Genomic DNA, 13,271 nt, shown 5'->3' on the forward strand with positions numbered 1-13,271 from the left:
TAAAAACTTATCTCACTCATTTAAGGCAATAGGTAACCTATATTTGTTAAATACGATATCCTACATCTCCCCTAACTTCCTACGGCATACTATTCTTAAAATATTTCACACATGTTATGGCATGATATACTATAACTGATTGATATCGTAGAAATCACACCATCATATAATATATAGTCTCTTCCCTAATTAGATATGATCTCGTTTACTTAAGAAGACTGCCTAATTACTTCCTTGAGAAGACACACTATTGGGTCACTCACGAGAAAATAGCTTAGACTGACATGTCTCGAAGATATAAGATATAAACGATCTATCACATGATAATCAAAATACAAACAATCTGCAATGCATGAAAACAATGAAATTCAATTGATATTACTCTGAAAATTAGCTTATTCTCCGCCTACCGGGAACGCGTTAATTCTGTTTAGCCATCAGTTGCATCCGTCAGCCTCGTTGATTCGCCGCCAGTCATTGGGTTTTCCTCGGGAATCAAGCTCTGCTTTGCCCGTCAAGTCGGCTCGGTTTCCTACGGACAGCTCCCCCATATTCTTCTTTACAGGTCAATGACGTAGAAATCTTGCGCAATCGGGAAATAAACGAACTCATAGAAGAGATTAGTGAAAACATATTGACAAATGCAAAGTCTTCTTGTATGAAAATGGTCTTAAGTATCAGCTTAGATATTTATGTTTCTTTTAATTGTATGCAGACTATCAATATGTCTGCTTTAGCTTTACGTATTATCTCAATTGTAATGGCTAGTTGTATTTTACAGACTGAGGAAAGCAACGGGAAACTACCTCACTCTTCATTTCCATAGTACGCCTCTTCAGTGATGCCTAGGCCATCTATGACAGATGATGGCACAGCTGTTGAGGTCCCCACCAGTGGAATCGCTGACGGACTAAACATACGTTCATGCATACATGTTTACAGAGCCATCTACAGTTAAAGCTGGAAGGTACGCCTGGCAACGCTGTATCTATCTGTCAAGCGGAGGCTGAGAGAAAAGGGGGCGTGTCCGATTTTGAATTACTTCACCCATATTTACGACATTTAGACCAACACGATGATTATGATAAATGCACGCTCTTCGTAAAATGGTACTAAGAAACACACACATTAGTAAATGCATTGACTGAAGTTAAAAATACGCATTTTACATGAATAAAAACAAAACACTTTAAAAACAGTACTCACAAGCTCAATTATTGTAGAGCGATTACAGCTTCCTCCCCTTAGTGTTTTAAAATCACTGCTGACATAACTCGTGGGCTTCATCTGCTTTTAGCACTTATTTAACATGACGTTGGAAAATATGTACAATAAGCAATCTATCTTACCATTATTGTCACGCCCACAATGACGGCGTTCAAACCAGAACTGCTAATTGTCATCTCTTCTTAAAGCAGCTCAGGAGAGAACATAAATTCTTTACAATTTTCACAATCCAGGTAGTCTTCGTATACCTTTGTTCTGGAGACACACACAGCACAATGTGGTGGCACCACTAACCAACCTCGGAAGTTTTTCAAAATAGGGATCACCTGTTTCATTACTCTGCAGCACACCTAAACAAGTATCACAAGCTATCCTTCTCGATATTGTCCTTAGTGTATACCCAGAAATGTACAACATATTACCCATGACATCTCAAAAAGCCCATCAAAAAATTCACATGGTAAATGTGAGTCTAAGTTATTTATTACATCCGCATTAAGACCAATAACATCTGTTTTGATGGAATCAGATATTTATAATTCCATTCCATCACCATCACCGCAACACTAGAATTCACTTAATCCTAATTTTCATCTCACCTTCTAGGACTTGAAGAGCAGTAACATTGAAGTTACAACCAATAAGCTATAAGTACCGCCTATACCTTATTTCTAAGTTATCACTTTGAAACTTTCTTGGGAGTAAAAATTTGCTTTCGGAGATACAAACGAAATTTTTTGAGTAGGGTCTAATTCTTCTTATTTTAGTGATTTAATAATAATAATAATAATAATAATAATAATAATAATAATTCTATTTTATGAACGTCCCACTAACTACACTTATGGTTTGTGGAGACGTCGAGGTGCCAGGTACTAAATAGGAATTACATGATCTTAAAAGAAAACTAGCATGTAAAATATATTTTTTTCTAGTGGATTTACGTTGCACCAACACAGATAGGTCTTATGGCGACGATTTTATATGAAAGGCCTACTAGTTGGAAGGAAGCGGTCGTGGCGTTAATTAAGGTACAGCCCCAGCATTTGCCTGGTGTGAAAATGGGAAACCACGGAAAACCATCTTCAGGGCTGCCGACAGTGTTGCTCGAACCCACTGTCTCCCAGATGCAAGCTCTCAGCTGCACGCCCCTGAGCGCAACGGGGAATTCTCCCGGTGACTTAAACGTATAAGCGAAAGATGTAAGCTTAAGTATCCAATCAATCAATCAATCAATCAATCAATCAATCAATCAATCAATCAATCAATCAATCAATCAATCAATCAATCAATCAATACTGATCTCTATTTAGTGCAGTCGCCCAGGTGGCAGATTCCCTATCTGTTATTTCCTAGCCTTTTCTGAAATGATTTCAAAGAACTTGGACATTTATAGAACATGTCTCTTGGTAAGTTATTCCAGTCCCTAAATTCCCTTCCTATAAACGAATATGAGTGGAAATATGTGTGCTGCGTTTGGCTGCAATAACTATGAAGTGCAGAAGGATTTGCGGTCTTCCGTTTCCCTCGTGACAAGAAAATGTAAGTAAATCCTGGGTTTGCATATATATTCTTCCAGTTACAAAGATATTTTTTGTACTTCCTAAACTTCTGACCTGCGCGACCCATATTTTAACTGGCTTAAAATATAATAAGATTATTTTATTGTATTAGTGCAGCAGTTAACTTTCAGTACCGATGTGTTTTATTAAGTGTGATCTGTGTCTTTTGATTTAATTAAGGAAAATGTATATGCATTTGTGCGTGGCTGGTTGTGTTCCAAAGTTACCCCATTTGGAATGCTGTAATGCGTCGTCAAGCACTCAAGAAAATATGGGTGATTTAAGAAATGTACATATTTTGTTAAAACGATACGATGATGCAAATCTGCTTTACCCTAATGTAATGGTAAGTATTGCTTATAAGGAAATTTTGAATGTATTTGCGCCTAAATTAATTTATTTTCTTTCTGTTAGTAGGCTTCAAGCTAAAAAGAAAATTGTTCAGCTCTTAAATATAAATTCATTGAATTATGTGTGTAAGGAATGTGCCGATATTTTTATTGACAAGTGTCCTAATGTGATGATGCAATGCTTTTAAATGTGAAAAAAGACAAATCTAGCCGTGGAAGTTCAGGCAGGTATGCTAAAGCCAAAACAAGTAATGCATAAATGAAAGATCAAGCCCTTTCACAGCAGTCAATTTCACAACTTGATTATATTTCTAATTCAAATCTTTAAATAATAACATGTTAATAAATCTTCATTCATTTATCCAGGATTTCTTTAACAACTTTGAAGTCAATATTTTAGTAACACGTTCTTTCTAGACGCAATTTATTTATCCATTTCCGTATATACATTTCCATTGATATTTGAATTTAGCGCGAATTTCCAGGAGCGCCATTTACGGTTTGTTTCCCATTTTATAATATTTTTTTGCAGCCAAATGGCCATGTAAGTACATTAATTTTAACATTTCCAAACCACATAGGTCTCATTGCCTTGAACAAAAGTTAATCAACGTTTTCCCTCTATTAGGACATGTTACGACGTGGTATCTATCCCATTCACGATCGCACAATTTACACATGCATCCGAATTCAGATTCATGAAATGTTTTGGTTCTGCAAAGCTTAAAGTGAAAACCATGAACAGGCAATCTAATTACAATATGTCTTAATTCGTAGTTCGCTTCCATCCATCCCCGCGTTGTCATAGCATCCGTTGCATAGTAATCTAACCAAATGTCTTCTCTTTTAATAATAAGAAGAAATTGCGCACAAATGTGCATTACATTTTAGAGTAATCCAATAAGGAAACTGTTCTTTTACTGCATTCACAAAAATTGTATCGATCACATCGTTTGTTACATAACACGCACACGCACTGCACAGATGGGTCATGAAAACCAGGTCGTACGCACAGTTTGTGATGGAAAACCATGTATGGCCAATCTGTTCAGAGCACTCCTCAGTTCGTTGTTTGGCCCAGTCCAGCTTCGATTAATCATTGCATCCGTCCGGTAGAATTCCAAGTCAATTTCCGCTCGTTTTCTTAGTTTATTATGAAGTAGTTCTTGTTCTTGTCGTGTGGAGGGAATTGTAGTCTCATTCTTATGTCTTCCATAAGGAAGGTTTCTCTGGCTAGCTCATAAGCAAGCCTTGATTGTGACATTTTGGAAATACCTAAAATTCTTTTCAAGAATCTAGCCTTGACATTCTCAAAAACTCTAAGGTCAGATACAGTTAGATGTTCCCACATTAGCTCCGAACCGCATGTCAGGGCAGGTAGAACTTTTGCATAGAACAGCGTCATGCCTGTATTTAGAGACAGTTTATTGGGTTCCTTCATATCATACATATTTCTGATGGCTGCCAATGACCTTTCTCTTACATGAATTCTAAAAGAAGTAGAAGAGGGCTGGTGCGTAATCCCCAAGTATTGGAATGAATTCACAACTTCCAGGGCTCTTTCACTACATGTTATCCTGTCATTTGCTGGTATTCTCCCTCCTTTCCGAAAAATCGTTTGGACTGTATTCTTTCTGTTGCTGCTATTCTCCCTCCTTTCCGAAAAATCGTTTGGACTGTATTCTTTCTGTTGATTATGAGACTGTTCATGTCGGCATACTCATCGAGCTTATCCATTAGAGCTTGTAGGTCAACTCCGTTGTTCTATCCTATTGCTATGTCATCTGCATACTGGTACATCACAACCGATGTGTTGTGGTTGATATTTGTGATATCTGCTAAGGCTATGTTAAATAGTATCGGACTAAGGGGGTCCCCTTGCAATACCCCGTTGCTTTGTATAATGGCTGCTTAGGATGCTTTGCCATCTTGTATCGTGACCCTGTTGTAAGCAAGTATGTTATTTATGGCTATGGTTAGTGGGTTGTCTGCTCCAATCATATTCGCTAGTTTTCTAAGGAGTATTTCTCTGTTTAAGAGATCAAAAGCCTTCTTAAAATCCACAAAGATTACATAATATTTCCCCTTTGACCACCTCATTGATTCACGTATATTGTCCAAGAGATTCTTGACTGCATGTAATGTCCCTCTTCCTTTCATGAAACCAAATTGCAGTTCGGGGATCATAGTTCCTGTTTCTGTAATTAGTCTGTTCTCTAGGATCTTGACATAGGCCTTATAAATGTTATTTTCGAGGGCAATACCTCTATACGAATCAGGGTCATCCCTGTCTCCTTTGCCTTTGAAGAGCATTTTGATATGCGACTGTCTCCAACCTTCAGGTATTTTTCCTGTCGTCAAACACGCTTTGAACAGAGTGATCCATGTATGAAGCAGCGTCAATCATTCCTTCATTTATCATTCCTTGTTGTACAATATAGATTTTCTCGAAGTGGGAGAGCTATGTCAAGATTTTGCTGATTAAGGATCTCCGAGAAATGTTTCTCCCATGTAGCCAATGTCTTTCAGATTTTCATTGAAAGCATCTGGGCAAACTGCCTTCTTATTTTTCATGGACTGGATAGCAGTTTTGACTTCCTCCTGATCTATAGGTCTTGTTGTACAATATAGATTTTCTCGAAGTGGGAGAGCTATGTCAAGATTTTGCTGATTAAGGATCTCCAAGAAATGTTTCTCCCATGTAGCCATTGGGAATTCGGGAGAAGGGCACGTAGTTCGTTGTTTGAGAGCAATGTAAGGGTCTTTCATAGCATCTTGGGCTTGCAATTTCGCCTTTTTTCTAGGTATTGCGCCTTCTTTTGTTTGAGTAGATCCTTATATGTTTTCCTTTTCACTGCATACTCAGCATATGTGGATTCCCCACCTGTTTCCATGCCTTGTGTAAAAGGTCCAAAGTATCATGTCTGGCCGTGAAGCACTCCTTGTCGAACCATGGCTTGGCGATCCTCGGAGTCTTCTTGATTTGTGCTTTCTTTTTTGAGGTCCAGAACACTATCCAGAGCAGCGTCAATCATTCCTTCATTTATCATCTGACTACTCTTTCCAAGTCTTCTTTTCCATCCTCTACTATAGACATACATACATTCCTTGTAATGCATAGATTAGGACTCTTCTTTTCTGCTTCATTTCTGTAAGTAGTCGATCGTAATTTGTCGTGGATGGTAGTGACATCTTGAAGCGTAGCTCTTCGATCAGGAAAGATCCCCTAGTCAGAACATACACAAGTCCAAGCAGTGTATACTTCGAAAGCCCAAGAGGTCTCTTTAAGTACGCGGCTTTGACTTTCTCTATTCGTCGTAGACTATTAATGTTTAGGTATTCCCAGACGAGTTGTAGACGATAGGTGATTATAGGCACAACTTTAACATTGAAGAACTGTACCCACTGATCTCTATACATGGATGGCTGGTAACTTGGGTAGCAGTAAGCCTAATAGAGGATGAATGGCGTAGTAATATGGCAGCGAGCGCACGGTGCAGCAGACCACAAGGAGTGCGCTTGCTTTGTTTATGCTTAATTCTTTCCAGCATACAAACAGGTGAGAGGTCGCTCCCTATGTATCTACCGGCCAAGCGTGGCACCAACATCAAGCTCTGAGCGATCAGCTGATGTAGGGCAAAACAAGGCGGTGAAAAGAGCATTAAGGAGTGTTTTTAAATCCAAATTTAAGCGTGCTTCTTATGATTAATCGATTTAAACTATTCAAGATGGTGACAAATGTTATTCTCTTGGAATATTTCCTTTCCTCTTTGTATGAAAAATGTTAAGTATCACTATATATGTGTAAAATTTGGATGTGTTTACATATCAGGTAAGCGTTACTGTGGCGTGAGTTGGTCTTACCTGGTTAACACTGTAATTACCACTTTTCTATACACTAAAACGACGCACTATGAACTCTACGCTATAAATCACACGTTTACAAAGGAATGAAGATGTAACACATCAATGAATAAATCACTTGTTTAGATATTTCACTCGCTGAATTGAAACCACATGTTACTTCTGCATGTTAGTAAAATATAAACAAAAAAGGGGGCCATGCTTGTACTACTACGATTAACACAAATACAAATTCCTAAATGTAAACGAATAATACAAATACGGTATATAATATATTTTAACTATCAAAGTATACATGTGTGGCAGATATAAGTAGAGTACTATTTGGATGAGGTACAACGTTCTCTCCGTCAGTTCAAATTAAAATAGGTTAGGAGCGCGCAGCTGTGAGCTCGCATCCGGGAGATAGTGGGTTCGAACCCCACTTTCGGCAGCCCTGAAGATGTTTTTCCGTGGTTTCCCCTTTTCAGACCAGGCAAATGCTGGGGCTGTACCTTAATTAAGGCCACGGCCGCTTCCTTCCCATTCCCAGGCCTTTCCTGTCCCATCGTCGTCATAAGACCTATATGTATCGGTGCGACGTAAAGCAACTTGCAAGAAAAAGCAAATTAAAATATTTCCTAACATAACGTAATTGTATTGATTACGTAGTAAACAAGTGATTGTCAGTATGCCTGGGTGTACTTCTACAGCAAATACGCCGCGAAAAACTTGAATATCCGGCGAAAAACACACAGTAAACTATCATTATGCCATTACAGGAGAAGTGGGTGTTGTTCTGGGCGTTTAAATGTCCTGCGGGCTCATATTAAATGGCTTTTACAATCTTTAAACAAGCCGGAATGACTAACATAAAAACATTTTCTGAAAAGGGAATGTGTGAATAAAAATAAATCCGAGTTTTTGGCTCAAAATACGAAAAATTCAGTCATCCTCCCCTTAAGAATGCATAATTTCGTGGCATACGTGCATACAATTTACAGTATTGTTTCCAGAAACTTTTTTCACGCGTATTGTGTTACCGATCGCTAACTGCATGTATACTGCACCTAAGTTAATATTTGTCGGCCGTTATTATACACTCATTTTTATTGCTTTCCCGGAGATTTACTGACCTGGGAATGACGTGACAGTGTTCCCAATGTCCTTATGCTTTGAGTGAACATGTCCCCATTTTTTAAATTATTCCAATGCGCCATTAATTGCGATTTAAAATTGTTATATTAATTTTGCTTCCCCATAAGGAGAGCTCTAGGATGGGTACACCAACATTGCGGTCCGCGCGCTCAACTTGGCGTACTTTCTCCTGCAGCGGAGATCTGCCATCAGCGATCCATGTATAGTGATCAGTGCTGTACCGCTGCTTTAACCGTTTCCCATTTTAACAAGGCTAAATCCGGACTGTGTTGCGTATTGTCCCTACTGTATTTGAGGATACTTAATTATGATAAATAGTACCAATTGTAGGTATAACAGACTTTACTGAAATTATTAACTTGAGTTTACATAGTCATTCTTTACAGTCCCTTAATCTAATGCAAAATGTAAGAAAAATTAAAACGCAGAAAGCTTAAACTAAAACCTAACTTCATTTATTTATTTATTTATTTATTTATTTATTTATTTATTTATTTATTTATTTATTTATTTATTTATTTATTTATTTATTTATTTTTGCTGTAAACCTTTTTTTAAAATTTATTTTTTTACCATATCCTCAAACGTAACTTTGAAGCCACCACCTTCCAGTCGATCGTTGCCTTTTCGATAGAATATGAATGCTGTCTTAATCTTCTATTCTATCCTCTTTGGTCTTAATTTTGGACGTTGCCAAAGAGTAGTTTACGTATCTCGTCTCCTTATTCAAGGAGTTTACATTGGGGATACCATGAGCTACTACACAAATGTTTTGTATTGGTAAAATGTTATTTAATTATCATTTGTAATTGTTATTGTAGATTTGACCAGTCACAAATATGGCTGATGATTCTGGAAATGAAGATCAATGGCTTTATGGTGATTCGAACCCGGAACAACCTGAATCGGAAAATAAAGAGTCTAAGCCTGATACAGAATCAGAAAATGCCCAACAAGAACCGCAGAATGATGCCCCAGAAATTACAGAAGAGCTGGTATGTTCATTATACAGTTTGATTTGATGGTATTGTTTTATTTCGGAAGGCTGTGATGTGTTGGAGTGAGTAATTATTAAAGTGCCCTCAAGTACTAGCTTCCGCGCATTTTAGGTTATGTATGTATATAAATCACTTAACGAGTGATACAAGAATGAGTTAGGTGATTTTGTGAAAATTTGTGTTGGTGTGGTTTTTGGCTTATTGAATAGATTCGTTTAGTTGGAGTTTCTTGGACTTTTATGAACTACCGGTGTTTGGATTGCTTTAACAGTGGTTACCATGTCACACTAGTAGGGATATTTCTTTTAAAAAGTTTTACGTTCTATCCTTGTGAGTTAGAAAATGAAAACTCCCAACTATGTGCAATTGGAGAAAATGTAGAATTTGCTATTGCAACAATGATATAACAGATTGTGGTATATATTATGTAGAGGTGGAATAAGGGGTGACACTTTACTAACTAGTTGGTGTTTTTCGGAAGATGAAAATCATATAAAAATGATGTTAAACGATAGCTAAAGTACAGTAGATGTGAGGAGAGGCCCTTCCTGTATGGTTGCTGGGGACCGGCGTACCTACCTTTAGTAATATCCTTATTTATGTAGAAAAATTAAAACCGACAGTATGTCACCCTGAAATGCTGCTATTTTCTGTGTTCGTATTGTCTGAAGGGCAGTTCTGTTGTCTCCGATAGAGCTCGCATCATGCTTGGAAATAACGAAACAGTGGAGTTTCAAAGTGATGAGTTATGGTGTATGCCGGATGCAGTATCCATGACATAACTATCCAGTAGTCGGTACTTTCATAGGGAATACTAGAGACCTGTGGGCCTTGACGCAGCTCTAAGGTGGCGGTTAATACCCCCCCCCCCCCCCCCCCCCCACAGACCACCTTTGCTTGCCCCTCTCCCCCAGCCATGGCCGTCTTTATAACATGCTGTTGTGGGGGCCGGCCAGGAATGAACGTTGTACCTCACCGCGTTTACCCAAACTTGACAACAAAACACGTTTGGCTTTATTATGAGTTGGAGAAAGGAAATCTAGGTGTATGAATATTAAGAGCTCAGATGGAAAGCCACTTCTAGGGAAAGAAGACAAAGCAGAAAGATGGCAGGAGCATATCCAACAGTTGTATCAAGGTAAAGATGTAGATAATTTGGTTCTGGAACATGAAGAGGCTGTTGATACTGATGAAATGTGAGACCCAATTTTGAGGTCAGAGTTTGACAGAGCTGTGAGTGACCTCAATAGGAACAAGGCACCTGGAATTGATGACATTCCCTCTGAGTTACTCACTGCCTTAGGAGAAACCAGCATGGCAAGGTTATTTCATTTAGTAGGCAAGATGTATGAGACAGGAGAAGTCCCATCCGATTTTCGGAAGAATGTTGTTATACCTATTCCCAAGAAAGCCGGTGCTGACAGGTGTGAAAACTACCGCACCGTTAGTTTAGTATCTCATGCCTGAAAAATTTTAACACGTATTATTTACAGAAGAATGGAAAAACAAGTTGAAGCTGAGTTGGGAGAAGATGAATTTGGCTTCAGAAGAAGTGTAGGAACACGTGGAGCAATCCTGACTTTACGTCTGATCTTAGAGGATCGAATCAAGAAGGACAAGCCCACGTACATGGCATTCGTAGATCTAGAAAAGGCATTCGATAATGTTGAATGGACCAAGCTATTTATGATTCTGAAGATGATAGGGATCAGATACCGAGAACGAAGAATTATCTACAATCTGTATAAATATCAGTCTGCAGTGATAAGAATCGAGGGCTTTGAAAAAGAAGCAGCAATCCAGAAAGGAGTGAGGCAAGGCTGCAGTTTGTCCCCTCTCCTTTTCAATGTTTACATAGAACAGGCAGTAAAGGAAATCAAAGAGAAATTTGGAAAGGGAATCACAGTCCAAGGAGAGGAAATCAAAACCTTGAGATTTGCCGATGATATTGTTATTTTATCTGAGACTGCAGAAGATCTCGAGAAGTTGCTGAATGGTATGGATGAAGTCTTGGGTAAGGAGTACAAGATGAAAATAAGTAAGTCCAAAACAAAAGTAATGGAGTGCAGTCGAACGAAGGCAGGTGATGTAGAAAATATTAGATTAGGAAATGAAGTCTTAAAGGAAGTAGATGAATATTGTTACTTGGGTAGTAAAATAACTAACGATGGCAGAAGTAAGGAGGACATAAAATGCAGACTAGCACAAGGAAGGAAGAGCTTTCTTAAGAAAAGAAATTTGCTCACTTCAAACATTGATATCGGAATTAGAAAGATGTTTTTGAAGACTTTCGTCTGGAGCGTGGCATTGTATGGAAGTGAAACATGGACTATATCTAGCTCAGAAAGAAAGAGAATAGAAGCTTTTGAAATGTGGTGTTACAGAAGAATGCTGAAGGTGAGATGGATAGAGCGAATCACGAATGAAGGGATACTGAATCGAATTGGTGAGAGGAGATCGATTTGGCTAAATTTGACGAGAAGAAGAGATAGAATGATAGGACACATCTTAAGACACCCAGGACTTGTTCAGTTGGTTTTTGAAGGAAGTGTAGGTGGTAAGAACGGTAATGGTAGACCAAGGTATGAATATGACAAGCAGATTAGAGCAGATGTAGGATGCAATAGTTACGTAGAAATGAAAAGGTTAGCACAGGATAGGGTGGCATGGAGGGCTGCATCAAACCAGTCTATGGACTGATGACTCATACAACAACAATGAGTTTTCCCTGGTAGAAAGAGCAGACAGGAAGCAAAATAACGAACCAATAAAATAAAGAGTCTCTGATCATCTTAAATACATATTATTGAAGTTTTTAAAGAGTCTTCATAATCACACTCATTGAGGCTTTTTCACACTGGAAACATTATCATTGATAACACAGTATACAAATGATACCATATTTATGTTTATATTAATATCCCAAGTTTCATTTTCTTAATGCTTTTCTTTAAGATTTTTTTTTCTTTCTGTTTTTGAGTAATTATTTAGTAGCATGTCCAGCTCCATGGCTAAGCGGTTAGCGTGCTGGCGTTTGGCCACAAGGGTCCTGGGTTCGATTTCTGGTAGGGTCAGGAATTTTAACCATCATTGGTTAATTTCGCTGGCACGGGGGCTGGGTGTATGTGTTGTCTTCATCATCATTTCATCCTCATCACGACGCGCAGGTCGCCTACGGGAGTCAAATCAAAAGACCTGCACCTGGCAGTAGCATATTAAAAAATAAATTTGCCATACTTTATGCTATGCTCCTATTTTTCTAATTGCTCCTAATTACTTAGCACAGTTTTTGAAGAAACGTTGCTTTCAGTGGCATATTAAGATAGGTCCAGAAGGATCATCTTATTTAAACAAACATTGTTCATTAATATCTGCATAATATAAAATATTTACATGGCTATCTCAGTTACAATTACCTTATTTAAAATATCAAAATATTAATTTGTTATAATCTTGTTTATTTATAAGCGAAACATAAGAGACAGAATTTAATGCTACTTGTTGTTTAAAGGGGCCTAACATCGAAGGTCCTCGGCCCACAGCAGAATTAATGACTACAACATTTTACAGAGCCGTAACTAGAGGTGGATGATTATGGGCACCCTCCCAAATTATTGAAACGGATGAAGGCATAAAGGAAAGGGACAGATAAATTGGTTGAATAAACTTGTTCCTTGTCTGTAACCTGGGGAATATTTGAAGTAAGAAGTATCTAACAGTGCAAAACTGTTATAGGTTACATCTAAATTTAAGTCAAAATTTTGAAAGTGATGAAAAATTTTGGAATCAAAATTAAATTACTAGTCTCTAACAATTAGTGTTTTCTCCCAGTACCATCTCGTTGTCCTGAGACTGTATCTAATGAAAATGCTAAATGGAACTAAGACAACTGTAATTTTAGTGCATCACACTGTTAGGTCATCTATGTATGATACATTTATATGCATTAACAAAGATTGTCTCTCACATACCATTGAAATTGGGAAATATACTTTACAGCATCCTAAACCAATGCATTATCATGTTTTGCCACATGAACCCTTCTATAAAACGTAATCAGGCTGGACTTCACACATTATCAGGCATCCAGATTATACAACTATGTCATTATAAGGCATACCTTATAGGGACCC

General features: G+C 37.9%; 1 protein-coding gene across 6 annotated transcripts in view; it reads left to right on the plus strand.

Annotated features, from left to right (window-relative positions):
- The first annotated feature begins 8,881 nt into the window (after positions 1-8,881).
- Positions 8,882-13,271, plus strand: part of Fip1 (Factor interacting with poly(A) polymerase 1) — an 82,693-nt gene continuing 78,303 nt past the window's right edge. For all 6 annotated transcript variants that reach the window (XR_010861572.2, XM_067158294.2, XM_067158296.2 and 3 more), the window contains exon 1: positions 8,882-9,135. Coding sequence is in view for 5 of the 6 variants with exons in the window: in XM_067158294.2 (XP_067014395.1) it covers positions 8,980-9,135 (156 nt within the window). In the remaining variant the exon portion in view is untranslated. The remainder of the gene's footprint in view (positions 9,136-13,271) is intronic.

This window comes from Anabrus simplex, chromosome 14 (genome assembly GCF_040414725.1).
Source record: "Anabrus simplex isolate iqAnaSimp1 chromosome 14, ASM4041472v1, whole genome shotgun sequence".
Taxonomy (NCBI): Eukaryota; Metazoa; Arthropoda; class Insecta; order Orthoptera; family Tettigoniidae; genus Anabrus; species Anabrus simplex.